Genomic DNA, 17699 nt, shown 5'->3' with positions numbered 1-17699 from the left:
AGAGGGCTATGGGTAACACTAGGTAATTTCTAAGGTAAGGACATACTTGGCACGGCTTTGTGGGCCAAAGGGCCTGTATTGTGCTGTAGGTTATCTATGTTTCTATGACAGTAACATCAGGAAGAAAGACTTTGAGAAGCTGGTGAAATACCAGGGCTTGAAAGAGCAGATAGAAAGGATGTGGAAGGTTTAAAGCCAGAGTAATCCTGGAGGTGATAGGGGCACATGGAGTTGTGACACCTGGACTGGGAGACTGGAACAACATCTGAGATTTCAGTCCAGAAGAACGCAGTACTAGGAACAGCAAGGTTACTGTGCTTAAACCTTAAGCTCCCAGGCCTCTGGCAGAGGACCCGAGATCAAGGGAAAAATAAAAGACATGCACACCACCCATCAGGGGTGAGAAAAATTATCCGTATAGTGATTTAAAAAAATATATCATTCTAATGCCACTTCTTCACCCGTTTTATTGTCTTTTTTTTTTACCATACCTCTTCACTCACGAAATTTGGATTGGTTCTTGGGTAACAACTGCAAGTATTGTACACTTTTATTTGTTTCATCAGATCGTCTGTGTTCTATATCCCTTTGGCAGCTCTAGCTTTGGTTCGATCTTCTTCCCTGTTAGAATGTATCTTGTCAGTACTTGAAGCGTCTTTAAAAGTCTCCCATTTTCCCACAGGTGGCAAACTATCATCTTATTTCAACCATATTTTTGCTAACCCATTTATGTTCTCTGGTTTGTAAGGTTTCTTTTCCTTATGAAGCAATAATCATATTCCCTTGCTTAAAAAAAAAGGCAAATGGCTGGAGGACCTTAGTGGGCCAGGCACCATCTGTAGAAATATTTCAGATGAAGAACCTAGGCTCAAAATTATTTTCCCCCACAGCTGCTGCTTGACCTGCTAAGTTTTGTCTGCAATTTGACATTACTGCAAAAAGCCATTTTTCATGGCATTTATACTGGGTATGTATGCCCTTGACAATAAAGTTGATTTTTTTTAATATCATAGTTGCAGCAGTTGTCCTGATTTGTTCATTCTGTACCACTATTGTGGGAACGTTTACCTTTTTCTCTCAATGAGAGATTAATTGAATAGACTTTATTTCTTACATTCTTCACGTCCTTCATGTCTCTGTTTAAATGTGCAATGTGCAATTTCTAATAAATAGTATGTACAACAGGACAGTCAATATAACATGGAAATACAGTTGTAACAGCATGAATTAAGCAGTCTGACGGCCTGGTGGAAGAAGCTGTCCTGGAGCCTGTTGGTTCTGGCTTTAATGCTGCAGTACCGCTGCCTGCATGGTAGCAGCTGGAACAGTTTGTGGTTGGGGTGACTCAGGTCCCCAATGATCTTTTGGGCCCTTTTTTATGCACCTCCCTTTGTAAATGTCCTGAATCATGGGAAGTTCACATCTGCAGATGTGCTGGGCTGTCCACACCACTCTGCAGAGTCCTGTGACTGAGGCAAGTACAGTTCCCATACCAGGTAGTGAAGCAGCCAGTCAGGATATTCTCAATTGTACCCCTGTAGAAAGTTCTTAGGATTTGGGGGCCCATACCAAACTTCTTCCAACCATCTGAGGTGAAAGAGGCGCGGTTATGCAGACCTCATTGATGTTTATGCAAAGGAATTTAAAACTGTTTACCCTCTCAACTCCAGATCCATTGATGTCTATAGGGGCTAACCTGTCTCCATTCCTCCTGTAGTCCACAACCGTTGAGGGAGAGGTTGTTTTCTTGACAGTGATGACTTCTCTGTGGTCTGCCTCATTATTATTTGAGATTAGGGTTGTTGCGACGTCAGCAAATTTAATTAGCAATTGGAGTTACTGGTGGCGACACATTTATTGGCATACAGAGAGTAAAGGAGAGGGCTTAGTACACAGTCCTGAGGGGTACCTGTGTTGAGGGTCAGAGGGGGCGAAGGTGAGGGAGCCCACTCTTACCACCTGCCGGTGATCTGACAGGAAGTCCAGGATCCAGCTACACAAGGCAGGGTGGTCGCTGAGCTGTATCGTCCCTGGGTGGGCTCGAACCACCAACCTTTCGGTTAACAGCTGAACGCGCTAACCGATTGCGATATTGCACATGTAATTCGCGGTGAGGGGCGAAGTTTCGCATACTTTTTAAAGGACGAGTTTGGCGGTCTCTGACAGCGGAAGAGGCAATGAGGTGGGGCGGGCGGGGCGCTGATAAATCCCGCCCAGCTCGCCATGTTGGTGTTCCTCTTCTCCCCCTGCAGAGTTGTTTCCCGGGGGCTCCTTCATCGGATCATGTCCAGCGGCGCCATGCCGACGCGGCCCCGAACGGTGCTGGGGGTCATGGAGTTCGGGCGCCGTGTGGACCCCGAGCAGAGCGCGCTCATGTTGAAGGCATTCATGGAGCGCGGCCACGACGAACTGGACGGGGCGTTCATGTACGCGGAGGGGCGCTCGGAGCAAATCATTGGGAGCTTGGACCTGGATCAGAAAGGTGAGAGGTGCAATAGGGCCTCTCTGGAACTTTTGGAAAGCATCAAGTTGGATAAATGCGGTAAAAGTGGTAAAGGCAGGCTCACTTTTAATATTTAAGAAAAGTTTGGACAGGTACATGGATGAGAGGGGTATGGAGGGATATGGTCCAGGTGCAGGTCAGTGGGACTAGGCAGAAAAATGGTTCGGCTCAGCTAAGAAGGGCCAAAGCGCCCGTTTCTGTGCTGTGATGTTCCATGGTTCTATAAGACTCCAGGACTGGATGACATGTACCCCAGGCTACAGTGGGAGGCGAGGGAGGAGATTGCTAAGCCTCTGGCGATTATCTTTGCATCGTCAGTGGGGACGGGAGAGGTTCCGGAGGGTTGGAATGTTGTTCCTTTATTCAAGAAAGGGAGTAGAGATAGCCCAGGAAATTATAGACCAGTGAGTCAATAGACAGTAGGTGCAGGAGTGGGCTATTCGGCCCTTCTAGCCAGCACCACCATTCACTGTGATCATGGCTGATCATACACAATCAGTACCCTGTTTTGCCCTCTCCCCATATCCCTTGACCCCGCTATCTAAAAGAGCTCTATCTAACTCTCTCTTGAATGCATCCAGAGACTTGGCCTCCACTGCCTTCTGGGGCAGAGCATTCCACATATCCACCACTCTCTGGGTGAAAAAGTTTTTCCGCATCTCTGTTCTAATGGCATACCCCTTATTCTTAAACTGTGGCCTCTAGTTCTGGACTCGCCCATCAGCGGGAACATGCTTCCTGCCTCCAGTGTGTCCAATCCCTTAATAATCTTAAATGTTTCAATCAGATCCCCTCTCATCCTTCTAAATTCAAGTGTATACAAGCCCAGTCGCTCCAATCTTTCAACATATGACAGTCCCGCCATTCCGGGAATTAACCATGTGAACCTACGCTGCACTCCCTCAATAGCAAGAATGTCCTTCCTCAAATTTGGAGACCAAAACTGCACACAATACTCCAGGTGGGGTCTCACCAGGGCCCTGTACAGCTGCAGAAGGACCTCTTTACTCCTATACTCAATTCCTCTTGTTATAAAGGCCAGCATGCCATTAGCTTTCTTCACTGCCTGTTGTACCTGCATGCTTGCTTTCATTGACTGATGTACAAGAACACCTAGATCTTGTTGTACTTCCCCTTTTCCTAACTTGACTCCATTTAGATAGTAATCTGCCTTCCTGTTCTTGCCACCAAAGTGGATAACCTCACATTTATCCACATTAAACTGCATCTGCCATACATTTGCCCACTCACCCAACCTGTCCAAGTCACCCTGCATTCTCATAACATCCTCCTGACATTTCACACTGCCACTCAGCTTTGTGTCATCAGCAAATTTGCTAATGTTACTTTTAATCCCTTCATCTAAATCATTAATGTATATTGTAAACAGCTGCGGTCCCAGCACCGAACCTTGCGGTACCCCACTGATCACAGCCTGCCATTCCGAAAGGGACCCGTTAATCGCTACTCTTTGTTTCCTGTCAGCCAGCCAATTTTCAATCCATGTCAGTACTTTGCCCCCAATACCATGTGCCCTAATTTTGCCCACTAATCTCCTATGTGGGACTTTATCAAAAGCTTTCTGCAAGTCCAGGTACACTACATCCAGTGGATCTCCCTTGTCCATTTTCATAGTTACATCCTCAAAAAACTCCAGTAGATTAGTCAAGCATGATTTCCCCTTCATAAATCCATGCTAACTTGGACTGATCCTTCTACTGCTATCCAAATGTGTCGTCATTTCCTCTTATAATTGACTCCATCATCTTTCCACTTACCACTGACGTCAGGCTACCCGGTCTATAATTCCCTGTTTTCTCTCTACCTCCTTTCTTGAAAAGTGGGACAACATTAGCCACCCTCCAATCAGCAGGAACTGTTCCTGAATCTATAGAACATTGGAAAATGATTACCAATGCATCCACGATTTCTAGAGCCAGCTCTTTAAGTACCCTGGGATGCAGACCATCAGGTCCCGGGGACTTATCAGCCTTCAGACTCAACAGTCTATCCAATACCGTTTCTTGCCTAATATAAATTTCCTCCAGTTCATTCTTTACCCTAGTTCCTTTGGCCACTATTACATCTGGGAGATTGGATCTGTCTTCACTAGGGAAGACACAAAGAAAGTACCTGTTCAACTCGTCTGCCATTTCTTTGTTCCCCATAATAAATTCACCTGTTTCTGTCTTCGATGGCCCAATTTTGGTCTTAACTATTTTTTTGCGATTCACATACCTAAAGAAGCTTTTACCATCCTCCTTTATATTCTTGGCTAGTTTACCTTCGTACCTCATTTTTTCTTGGCGTATTGCCTTTTTTGTTATCTTCTGTTGCTCTTTAAAAGCTTCCCAGCCCTCCGGTTTCCTGCTTATCTTTGCTATGTTATACTTCTCTTTTATTTTTATACTGCCCTTTACTTCCCTCGTCAGCCAAGGCCACCCCTTACTCCCCTTAGGATATTTCTTCCTCTTCGGAATGAACCGATCCTGCACCTTCTGCATTATTCCCAGAAATACCTGCCATTGTTGTTCCACTGTCTTCCCTGCTAGGGTACTGTTCCATTGAACTTTGGCCAGCTCCTCCCTCATAGCTCCATAGTTCCCTTTGTTCAACTGTAATACTGACACATCCGATTTTCCCTTCTCCTTCTCAAATTGTAGGTTAAAACATATCATATTATGGTCACTACCTCCTAATGGTTCTTTTACCTCGAGGTCCCTGATCAAATCCAGTTCATTGCACAACACTAAATCTAGAATTGCCTTCTCCCTAGTAGGCTCCAGTACCAGCTGTTCTAAGAATCCAAGAATCTTACCTCAGTGATTGGTAAGTTGATGGAGAAGATCCTGAGAGGCAGGATTTATGAACATTTGGAGAGGTATATGATAAGGAGCAGTCAGCATGGCTTTGTAAAGGGCAGGTCGTGCCTAACGAGCCTGATTGAATTTTTTGAGGATGTGACTAAACACATTGATGAAGGAAGAGCAGTAGATGTAGTGTGTATGGATTTCAGCAAGGCATTTGATAAGGTACCCCATGCAAGGCTTATTGAGAAAGTAAGGAGGCATGGGATCCAAGAGGACATTGCTTTGTGGATCCAGAACTGGCTTGCCCACAGAAGGCAAAGAGTGGTTGTAGATGAGTCATATTCTGCATGGAGGTCGGTGACCAGTGGTGTGCCTCGGGTCTGTTCCAGGACCCTTACTCTTTGTGATTTTTATAAATGACCTGGGTGAGGAAGTGGAGGGATGGGTTAGTAAGTTTGCTGATGACATAAAGGTTGGGGGTGTTGTGGATCGTGTGGAGGGCTTTCAGAGGTTACAGCGGGACATTGATAGGATGCTAAACTGGGCTGAGAAGTGGCAGTTGGAGTTCAACCCAGATAAGTGTGAAGTGGTTCATTTTGGTAGGTCAAATGTGATGGCAGAATATAGTATTAATGGTAAGACTCTTGTCAGTGTGGAGGATCAGAGGGATCTTGGGGCCTGAGTCCATAGGACACTCAAAGCAGCTCGCAGGTTGACTCAGTGGTTAAGAAGGCGTACAGTTTATTGGCCTTCATCAATCATGGAATTGAATTTAGAAGCCGAGAGGTAATATTGCAGCTATTTAGGACCCTGGTCAGACCCCACTTGGGGTACTGTGCACAGTTCTGGTCACCTCACTACAGGAAGGATGTGGAAGCCATAGAAAGGATGCAGAGGAGATTTACAAGGATGTTGCCTGGATTGGGGAGCATGCCTTATGAGAATAGGTTGAGCGAACTTGGCCTTTTCTCCTTGGAGCGATGGAGGATGAGAGGTGACCTGATAGAGGTGTGTAAGATGATGAGAGGCGTTGTTCGTGTGGATAGTCAGAGGCTTTTTCCCAAGGCTGAAATGATTGCCACAAGAGGACACAGGTTTAAGGTGCTGGGGAGTAGGTACAGAGGAGATGTCAGGGGTAAGATTTTTACTCAGAGAATGGTGAGTGCATGGAATGGGCTGCCGGCAACGGTGGTGGAGGCGGATACGATAGGGTCTTTTAGGAGACTCCTGGATAGGTACATGGAGCTTAGTAAAATAGAGGCCTCTAGGTAAGCCTAGTAATTTCTAAGGTAGGGACACGTTTGGCACAACTTTGTGGGCCGAAGGGCCTGTATTGTGCTGTAGGTTTTCTATGTTTCTCTGGAGAGGGGCACCCCTGTGAACCAGGTCGTGTCCACACATCACCAATGGCCAGTTATGGCGTAGGCAGGCTTTATTGGCAGGTGCATGGCATCAGAAGTTAGATTTTGCTTTTTTTTTCCTCTCCTCATATCATCCAGTGAAGATTGCGACTAAAGTAAACCCATGGGAGGGGAAGACGCTGAAAGCAGAGAGTGTCCGAAGTCAGTTAAACACATCGCTGGAGCGCCTTCAAAGGAAGAGTGTTGAGATCCTCTACCTCCATGCTCCCGATCATGTGACACCAATTGAGGAGACGTTGGCTGCTTGTCAAGAGCTTTACCAGCAGGTATAATATAGAGTTTATAGTTTAACACAAAGGTGCCCACGCCAATCATGAGTATATCATTGTAGTTGTCTGGTCCATCATGCCATTGCCGCGAAGGATGTTTTCAGTTTGTCCCACTTGCGTTAGCTGCACTGCGGAATTAATATTTGTTGGAGATGTTGCTTTTCTGATTAGAAGCAGGTGGATGTTAATGATTCCTTTACATTGTTATGTACCCCGTAACTGGGTGTCAGACCAGCAGAGAAAAGAAGAATCCGTTGGAGTCTGGTGGTACCAAAACTAAAGATGTTTATTAGTAAACTACACAATACATTTTCAAAAATGCAAATATACATATAAAACAAGTTAGCAGTAATAAACCTAAAAGCGTAGGAATAATAATAAGCAATAATAAACAAGCTCTATTGATGTCTAGGGGTAAATGAATTGTCATAGAAAAGTATAAGATTCAGTTCAGTTCATGCTGCGTGCTGAGGTAGTTATGGTTGTTGTGTTGTAATCGTTGGAGAGAGAGAGAGAGAGAGAGAGCGAGATATAACAGCTGCAGCAGGCAAACCTTCTATTGCTTTCTTACTCCGTCATATCGTTGGGGTCATTCAGCTATGACCCATCTGTTCTTCAGCTAGACCGTTCTTCTGTGGTGGACTCGTCGCTCTGGCATGAGTGGACACACACACAAGTCCCCACCGGCCCTGCTGTAACACTGTGAGCTTTATTGACCGATCTTCTGATTCGGTCTCCGAAACCCTCACCTTTCTGTGGGTTCCCAACACTCAGTCAGTTTCCACTGGTGTGCCTGAAGGGTGTCTCTCCAGACCTGTCTTTTATCCCCACTCACGGGGTCTCAGCTATCCATCAACTCTGAATGACCGTGTCCATCAAATCAGGCCACTCCTGCTGTCTCCTGAGGAATGTTAACGAGCAAAGTAAAGTCCTTGTAGTGGAAGGTAAATAATCCAGGAAGAGTCAAAATACAAGTCTCTCCCTCTTATCTGTAGCAGATGTTCTTGCCTGGGTTTTATCTCTCTCTCTGTCAATAGCAGCATAGCAACAGCAATAGTTCGTAGTTCTCAGGAGGGGGGGTTGGGAATGGTTAACTCTGCACCCCATTTCCATCAGGTCTGTCCATCACTCATAACACCATCTTGTGAAGTAAACATGGAAACTGGGGAGGTTGTGACCAACAGGTCTTAAAGTAACTGTTACTAGAATATTTGTAATGTTATCGTCTGGCTATATATATATATATATATATATATTTGTGATTTCATTAATTCACTGCATTTCTTGAGTTTTAAACTGTTTGAGATGACCAGTGGGAGCATTTCAGTTACTACGTGGCTGCATATCCACACTGCTTAGAGGGAACAGTACCTACTGTTAAGATAATGGAAGAGTTTTTATTAATGATTCACTAAAAATGATGTTGCTGAACCATAGGAATGTTCTTTAGACTAGTGCAAAACTTCTAAATTACTCTTGCTGCAATCTGCAGCTTGCAGTTTAAGCAAAGTCCCTTTAAGCAAAGTTCTTTTGAAGTGATTAATAAATCACAGATTTCACAATCTTCTGAAGGACTTGTGGACTTAATTCTCAAGAAACAGGTACGCAGCCTTTAAAGTGTGTGAAGGTTCACACTGCCAAGGTTGGAAGTGGGGCAGGAGGAGGGCACTCCAAGCCAGGCTGAAACGCAGGGAAATTAGACTCCCTCTACACAGCATCTTGTTAGTAAATATGTAGTCACTGGAGAAGAAAATTTGAGGACCTAATAGCAAGATTGCTGTATTGTAGGGAAATGAGTTAGTCCTGACGAAGGGTCCTGGCCCGAAACGTTGACAGTGCTTCTCCTTATAGATGCTGCCTGGCCTGCTGTGTTCCACCAGCATTTTGTGTGTGTTGCCTGAATTTTCAGCATCTGCAGATTTCCTCATTGTTTGGAAGTGAGGAATTGTTGTGTTCTATGTTTTACCAAGATGTGGCTAACTCGCCAGGTATGGCGATCAGTCCCAAAGACTTCTCGATACACCCAGGATGGACCGAACTGCTTATTCAGACAAGGTTAAAAGTAGGTGTGTGTGTTTCATGATAATCTCACTGGGGTGATCCAGTGTGGCAATTTTATCATACTCGTGTTCCCCCGACCTTGATCAAATGACAGTGGTTCTACTTACCAAGCGAGTTCCCCTCTGTGATCCTGAACGCAGTTTACATACCACCAGTTGCCAGCTATAGTCAAGCACTTGAAATACTGCATGATACTGTCATGAAACACCCTGGCACCTTTCAAATCCTAGTCAGGGATTTCAGTTAGGCTTGTTTGATGAAATCCCTGCCCAATTACCATCTGCATATAACCTGTAGGACAAGAGGTCCCAAAATATCAGACCACTGCTTTACTAAGATAAGGAATACCTACCATTCCATCTGATCTGATCCCTTGGCTGTCATCCTACCTCATACAGGCAGAGGCTAAAGAGCAAGGCTTCAGAGATTAGGACAACTGAACATGTTGATGAAGGTAGAGCAGTAGATGTAGTGTATATGGATTTCTGCAAGGAATTTGATAAGGTATCCCATGCATGGCTTATTGAGTGAGTAAGAGGCATGGGATCCAAGGGGACCTTGCTTTGTGGATCCAGAATTGGCTTGCTCACAGAAGGCAAAGAGTGGTTGTAGACGGGTCATATTCTGCATGGAGATGGGTCACCAGTGGGGTGCCTCAGGGATCTGTTCTGTGACCCTTACTCTTTGTGATTTTTTATAAATGACCTGGATGAGGAAGTGGAGGGGTGGGTTAGTAAATTTGCTGATGACACAAACATGGGAGGTGTTGTGGATAGTGTGGAGAGCTGTCAGAGATTACAGCAGGACATCAATAGGATGAAAATCTGGGCTGAGAGGTGGCAGATAGAGGTTAACCCAGATAATTGTGAGGTACTTCATTTTGGTAGGTCAAATATGATGGCAAAATATAGTATTAATGGTAAGACTTTTGGCAGTGTGGAGGATCAGAGGGATCTTGGGGTCCGAGTCCATAGGACACTCAAAGCTGCTGCACAGGTTGACTCTGTGGTTAAGTGGCATACTTGGCCTTCATCAACCGTGAGATTGAGTTTAAGAGCCAAGAGGTAATGTTACAGCTATATATGACACTGGTCAGATCCTACTTGGAGTACTATGCTCAGTTCTGGTCACCTCACTACAGGAAGGATGCGGAAACTATAAAAAAGATGCAGAGGGGATTTACAAGGATGTTGCCTGGATTGTGGAGCATGCCTTATGAGAATAGGTTGAGTGAACTTGGCCTTTTCTCCTTGGAGCGATGGAGGATGAGAGGTGACCTGATAGAGGTGTTCAAGATAATGAGAGGCATTGAATGTGTGGATAGTCAGAGGCTTTTTCTCAGGGCTGAAATGGCAAACACAAGAGGACACAGTCTTAAGGTGATAGGAGATTGGTACAGAGGAGATGTCGGGTAAGTTTTTTTTCGCAGAGTTGTGAGTACATGGAATGGGTTGCCGGTGATGGTGGTGGAGGCGGATATGATGGGGTCTTTTAAGAGACACCTGGATGGGTACCTGGAGCTTAGAAAATTCGAGGGCTATGGGTAATTCTAGGTAATTTCTAAAGTAAGTACATGTTTGGCACAGCTTTGTGGGCTGAAGGGCCTGTATTGTGCTGTAGGTTTTCTGATTTTTAACTGAGGTGGCTGCAGGAGGAAAAGGAGTGGCGACGGGGTTGCTTCGAGTTGGTGAACTGAGCTGTGCTTAAAAAAAACTCAACCGTGGATCTGAATGCATACACCATGGTTGTCACGGACTTTATAAAAGACAGTTATAGAAGAGTGTGGCCCCATGAGATCATTCCACTAGCAGAAGCCCTGGATGAACTATCTGATCTCCAGAAAGTCATCTCACGGTGAGATACCTTATTTTTGCAAACATTGAGCTCCGGGACTGGCTTCACTCGCTTTGGTGCTAAGTTGACGCCACAGTCTGTGGACTTGCTTTTGGGAAATTCTGCAGCTCATTTTCCATGTCATTTTTATTATTTGCATGATCTGTTCTCTTTTTGCACACTGGATGGTTGTTTGTCTTTATCACATGTACTTTGTGGATTCTATTGTATTTCTGTGTTTTCCTGAAGGAATATGAATGTCAAAGTTGTATATAGTATACATACTTCACTACTACATTTACTGGGAACTTTGAACATTTTATTTTTAGGGCAAATTTAAAGAACTTGGCCTCTCAAACTATGCTTCATGGGAAGTGGCAGAAATCTATTCAATGTGTAAACATAACAACTGGGTCCTTCCTACCATCTATCAGGTACGTCAGGGGTGAAATTGGCAAATTGAAACCTGTTGGTGGATCTGACTTTTATAAACTACTCTTTAAATTGTGCTTGTCTGTATCTCCCTGAATTTGTCAATTTTGTTATTGTTTTAATAAAAATGAAATCTGTCCTTTGCATGTTCAGCTGTGCCTGTTTTCCCATTACCAGATAGCCACCGAGCAGGGCCATATTATATCAGTCCATTGTGGATTGTTGCCTCTATCTTGTACTTGTATTCAGATACCTGATTTTACCAACCGTCAACCAAGTCATATGTACGATTGATACCAAGGAGTTAGTGATATCCACATACAACTTTCCAGTCTTGCCCTCCGTGACTTTGGTGAACTAAACTCTTGTGCTGTTCTTTTTTAACCTCTTTTTCACTGAAGATCTTTTGGCATGCATGACTTTAGAAGTTTGAGTATCTCCCTAAGCCCTCTGCTCTGTTTACATCTTTCCCAGGCAGGTTACTTCCAATTAACATGCCTTCACCGACCTCTCTCAGCTGGAGACACCATCCACCGCTCGTGTCATTTAGGCTCTCCTAGCCTCTGCCCCGATCCCAGATATTTCTTTTGTTGTCTCCATGTCTACAGATGTAGAGCGTGATTGCTTTCAGCATTTTCTTGGTTGCTTTGAGAGGTTATCAGTCTAAAGCATAACACTTTCCAGAGGTGCACCTCAACCTGTTTGGTGTTTGCAGAATTTGTTCTGTCTCACCATTTTGATTGAGCACTTGGCTACCTGTTCCAATAGAATTTCCTTAGTTCACTATCAAAATATTGTTGCCTCACTCTTGTGTTTTTTTTTTTAGTTTCTGTGTGCTTTGTAATTGCACAAAAGTTGACTGCAAGCTAAGTATCTGAGAGTTGACTAGTTGATGCCCTGTATTCTGTTTGGTGGCATGTTTCTCAAGTATGACCTAGAATGAGGTTATTTTTTATTTACAGGGAATGTATAATGCCACTACCCGGCAAGTTGAGGTAGAACTCTTACCCTGTCTCCGTCATTTGGGAATGAGATTTTATGCTTACAACCCGCTGGCAGGTAAAGTTAAATCCTATTATTGTTCATTTTGTGTTTTACCCTCCCCAGTTTATGAAAGCCTGACTTGCATACTGTCCATGTGCACGAGAGTGTGGGAGACCAGTAAGATGAATTTCCCAGCTGTTGTGAGGCTGTATGAGTCTCCTGCTGCCTGGGAATTCTGCTTATGGCCTCATTTCTGACTTGTGAATTGTCCAGGTTGCGAGCAGTGCACAGGAATGGAACCCTGCCATAATCTGGGATTCTTTGAGAGTTCCAGTTCTCAGAAGAATATAGATGTTTAGCTCAAAGGACAATAGTTAAGCACACCTGCAGCTCCACCAGATACTTTGATTTGAAATGTTAGGCCATTTCCATCACACGGTACTGAAGCCCTTTAACTACCTGGAAATACATTCAAGAGGAAACAGCAGGGTACCCCTTCTATGCTGAGAAGGATCACCCCTTGGATGAACTGAAGAGAACAAAGAAAAAATAGGGTTCCATTGATGTCAAGTCAATCAGGCCTTGTTCTGAAATCCACTCAGTGCAGAGAATCCATGGCTCTTGGGTTGGGGCTTGTGTTGGATCTTGGAGAATGGTATTAACTATCTCATTGGTGCAGGTGGATTACTAACTGGGAAATACAAATTTGAGGACCAGTATGAGAAACAGCCCACCGGTCGCTTCTTCGGTAACGACTGGGCTGAAGCATACAGAAACAGGTGGGCTCACTGATTTTCTATAATCTTCACACTTGACATTCTGTCCGTCCTTCTGGTAGGACAAAGTTGTTTGGCATCTCATCGGGTTTGTAAAAATTTTGAACCCACTTTAATAATAGTTTTTTTTGTTGTCAACTGTTGTTCAGGTACTGGAAGGAGCATCATTTCCGGGGCATAGATTTGGTGAAGAAAGCAATTGATAAAGCTTACGGGTGTGGGAAAACAAGCCTGATATCAGCATCACTAAGGTGGATGTATCATCATTCCAAACTTCAGGTATGCAGATTCAACAATATATCTATCACTGTAATTAAATGGATTGGTTGGTTTCTTAAGATTGTTTTAGACGGGGGTGGTGATGGGGACTAGCTCCCACTACCTACTAAATGCTCCCAATGGCGTGCATCTCAAATAGCCTCTGACAACCAGTCCAGCTCTCAACCTTCACATGTGGCTTTGGTTTTTTCTGGGTGCTCCAGAAGGGGCAAAGGCAGGTAACTGGCACTTTAAAAATCAGTTGCTTTGGGCAGATGGGGCTTGTCAGCTTATCTAGGAGAAGGAAAACTGATCTCAAACCTCTGCTGCCTAGCAGCTGTACCCACCCATGGGGAAGGCTTTGGGAGTAAACACCAAGGGGGAAGAATCTGGAGCTGGAACCCCCTGAGGTCCTGCGTTGAGTTCAAAGCAGAATGGCCACACGCCACTGGTGCCGAACTGCTTTTCCTTTGGATTCATGAACTGCATGGAACGGGGAAACCTTTTACATGGGGTTTGAGGGTCAGCACAACATTGTGGGCCAAAGGGCCTGTACTGTGCTGTACTTTTCTATGTTCTATGGGCAACAGCTTGCTCTCCATATTGTACTGCCTGAGTGGGTGTATCATGTAGGACACAATATCCATGGTCAACCCTGACCAGCAGAGGGCCTCACAAAGGACTGGAGAAGGATTTGACATCAAAAGAGAAATGCAGATTGCCTCAAGGTTATGATGCAGGATTTTAAACTGAAACAACTCCTTGTCTCCCACTAATGCTACATTACTCACTGAGTTTCTCCAGCATAAAATTGTCTAGCTATACAGCATGAAAACAGGCCCTTCAGCCCGACCTCTTCATGGTGACCAACCTGCCTAAGTGATCTAGTCCCATTTGTATCTGTCCAAATGTCTTTTAAGCCTTGTAATTGTAATAAAGCTTGGAACATTTACTATTTCCTTTGTTCTATATATGCATCAACTACTTTGAGGGGGAAAAAGTTGTCCCTTGGTCCTTTTAAAACTTTTTGTTCTCTGAACTTCAAACCTGTGCCCTCTAGATTTACTCTTGCAAGGGGAGGGGCTATCACTTTACGTTCCTCATGGCTTTATGAACCTAAACCTAGGGAATAAAGGGGGCCTTTTCTGGTGGGCTGCCGGTGATTAATGGCGTTCTGCAGGGGTTGGTGTTTCATTTCACATTATATTGTAGGTCTGTGATTTGGATGACAGAATTGATGGTTTCATGGCTAGGTTTTTGCAAAAAGATTAGGTGGAGGGCAGGTAGTGTTGAGAAAACAGAATCTGCAGAAGGCCAATGGGCAAGGAAGTGGCAGGTGGAATACAGTGGAGGGAAGTGTTAGTTGTGCACTTTGGTAGAGGGAATAAAGACATAGACCATGTTCAAAAGGGGGAGCAAACTCAAAAATCAGAAGTACAAAGGCACTTGGGACACTTCATGATGGATTCCCTAAAGGTTAACTCGTAGGTTGAGTCGATAAGGAAGGCAAATGCAATGTTAACTTTCATTTTGAGAGGTCTATAATATAAAAGTGAGGATGTAATGCTGAGGCTTTGTAAGACATTGATCAAACTGTATTTGCTGGAGTATTGTGAGGAATTTAGGGCCTCTTATCTAAGGAAGTGCTGGATTTGGAGAGGCTCAAGAGAATGATCCCAGGATTTAAAGGGTAAATGCATGAGGAGCTCTTGATGCCTCTGGGCTTGTATCCACTGGAGTGCAGAAGACATATGGGAGACTTGCTCAAATCTATTGAATAGGCTAGATGTGGATGAGAAGATGTTTCCTATAGTGGGTGTGCCTAGAACCAGAGATCACAGCTTCAGGATAGAAAGATGTCAGAAATAAGAAATAATGAACAGAAATAAGAAGGAATTTCTTCAGCCAGAGTGTGGTGAATCTGGAATTGATTGCCCCAGATGACTGTGAACGCCAAATTATTGGCTATATTTAAAGCGGAGGTTGATAATTTCTTGATAAATGTGTTGTGGAGAGAAGGTAGGAGATTAGAGTTGAGAGGGATATTAAATCAACCATGATGGAATGGTGGAGCAGACTCTATGGGCCAAATGATCTCTTTCTGCACTTACCCTATATCTTAAGGTCTTACAGTTGCTGATTTATACCAAAAATTGCAGATATTGGAAATATGAAACAAAAATAACATACTGGAAACACTTAACAGATCAGGCAGCATCTATGGAAAGAGAAACAGTTCATGTTTCAGCTCAAAGATCTTTCATCATGCCATGAAAGTAAGAAAATAATTTGGTTTGGTTTGTGAGAGAGGGATAGATAGGACAAGTCTAAGGTGATTTTACTCCTAAAATGGCTCTGGAAACAGAATGCTGAGGGCAGTTACTTTACAACGAAGAGGAAATGATTAAGCTGTGAAATGCAGGTCAGGTCTATTGTTGAATCTCAAAACCAAAATGAGATCGCTGGCAATACCCAGCAGATCTTTGGAGAGAAAAATAGTTAATTTCACAGACTGGATAACCTCACAGCAGAATTGGCCAGTTATATAAACAGAGGAAACGATCTGAAATTGTTGAGTTCTGTATCGAATTCTGAAAGCTACAGTATGCCCACATGGATGATGAGGCACAATTCCTCAATTTGCTTGTGCTGGCTAACAGTACAACAGACTACAGGTGGAACCAAGATTGAAAATTGCAAAGACAGACAAGAGGAAGCTCAAGGTTGCTCCTGTGGAGTAAATGCTCTGTAAAAAGTAGACAATCTGCATTAGATTTCTCCTCTGAAGATCCCATCATGAGCACTAAGTACAGTACATGTAAGAGGAGTAAGTGAATAGCTGTTGCATATGAAAGGATGGGGCAGGGGTTGCCAGGTGGAAGGGATGAGGGAAAAGAAAGTGTTGCATTTCCTGTGGTTTGGGAATCATTGATGGACAAGGAAGAGTGGACCATGAGCCATGTAGGGAACAGTCCGCTTGGAATGCTGATGGAGGATGGTGGAATTGAACAAAAGGAAATAGCAAAGAATGATCTGATGAATGTGTAGGTTGCTCTGGAGAAACAGTGATAACACCTTATTCATATGATTGAGGATTATCTACTGCTTGGCCCACTTATTCAGTATTTTTCTCCATAAATGATATTTCGTTGCTGACATTGTGCTGATTTATTCTCTTTAGGGAGACCTTGGTGATACAGTTATCCTTGGAGTATCGACAGTGGAACAGCTTCAACAAAACTTGCGTGCCACTGAGGAAGGACCCCTTGATTCAACAGTAGTTGAAGCCTTCAATGAGGCTTGGAATCTTGTGGCACACGATTGCCCAAATTATTTTCGATAAGTCAGATTTCTGCAGGAGCTCTTACACTAAACATGGGGTTGAATCTGCAAGCTGAAAGTTAGATTACTTGCCTAGGTTTTCATTTGGAAGGTGACTGGTGAACCCCTCAGTGCTGTAAGCTAGAATTCCCCATCCCTCTTAATTGCAGGAGGCCCTGATTAGTGATAAATCAGGACCACCCGTCAAGCAGTCTCAGCCTTTGAAGGAGACTGGGGAAAGAATAGTTTCTGGATTTGTCAGTGTGTCCAGGGGTGGTGGTAGTGTTGAGTGAATTTTGTGCACGTTATATGCCCATAGTATTCTTTATGAAAAATACTTGCCCAGATTTTTGGTGAAGACATTGTCCTTAATGTTTTTAATTATGTCATATTTCTATTTCCAGCTGACAGCATGGAAATCATGATTATTTTTGGTTTGGGTTTGGCCACTTGTCCCAGATGTGGAGACAAGTGAGAACCATCGTCAAAAGAAATTACACCATCGATACAGGCAAATGTGCTGAGTCCGGTGGCCTCCCTACCGATTAATGTATGTGTAATCTGCCAGTCATACATGCCAGTCTGCCAGAGATAAGTTTCTTGCTAAGCCCGAGTTGTAACGTTAAAAGCAGATAATTTGGTCACTAATTCAATTAGGGAAGAAAAGGTCAAATATATAATCCAGTACTATATAGGGAATTGCTTTCAGGGGCTAACTAGGTTACTTTGCATGAATAGGGTGAAGTGCAGCAGGAAACATGTTCAGCTGTCTTGACATTCAGCAAACTTGCTGGATGTCGCAGAACTGCTCTGAAAAATGGATGACTGAATGGTGACTTGCTGAATTCCAGCATTTTGTGTGGTTTCCAGCTTTTGCAGTCTCTCCTGTGTCTACATGTAGAATCAAAATTATTAGCAACCCAAAATTATGTTTGCATTGAATAAAAATAGTTGATTCACTTCATGCATTTAATGTAATTGATTCATTTCTTATTTTGGGGATCCACATGTAGATGTATTGAGCATCCATT

The 17699-nt window shown here is 43.8% G+C and overlaps 1 protein-coding gene across 1 annotated transcript; it reads left to right on the top strand.

Moving 5' to 3' along the window:
* Positions 1 to 2196: 2196 nt before the first annotated feature.
* Positions 2197 to 17632, top strand: akr7a3 (aldo-keto reductase family 7, member A3 (aflatoxin aldehyde reductase)). Its single transcript, XM_073031947.1, has 7 exons — positions 2197 to 2482; positions 6813 to 7000; positions 11227 to 11331; positions 12292 to 12388; positions 12993 to 13092; positions 13239 to 13368; positions 16529 to 17632. The coding sequence occupies exons 1-7, from the start codon at positions 2224 to 2226 to the stop codon at positions 16688 to 16690; spliced, it is 1041 nt and encodes a 346-aa protein (XP_072888048.1). The 5' UTR covers positions 2197 to 2223; the 3' UTR covers positions 16691 to 17632.
* Positions 17633 to 17699: the final 67 nt, after the last annotated feature.

Source organism: Hemitrygon akajei, chromosome 29, assembly GCF_048418815.1.
Source record: "Hemitrygon akajei chromosome 29, sHemAka1.3, whole genome shotgun sequence".
Lineage (NCBI taxonomy): Eukaryota > Metazoa > Chordata > Chondrichthyes > Myliobatiformes > Dasyatidae > Hemitrygon > Hemitrygon akajei.
The sequence above is the reverse complement of the archived record's forward strand: the minus strand, read 5'-3'. Positions and strand labels throughout refer to the sequence as shown.

Coding starts and splice junctions, on each gene's coding strand:
- akr7a3 (XM_073031947.1), top strand. CDS start 2,224: ATGTTGGTGTTCCTCTTCTCCCCCTGCAGAGTTGTTTCCCGGGGGCTC. Junction 2,483..6,812: donor CTTGGACCTGGATCAGAAAG/GTGAGAGGTGCA, acceptor CATATCATCCAG/TGAAGATTGCGACTAAAGTA. Junction 13,369..16,528: donor ATCATCATTCCAAACTTCAG/GTATGCAGATTC, acceptor TATTCTCTTTAG/GGAGACCTTGGTGATACAGT.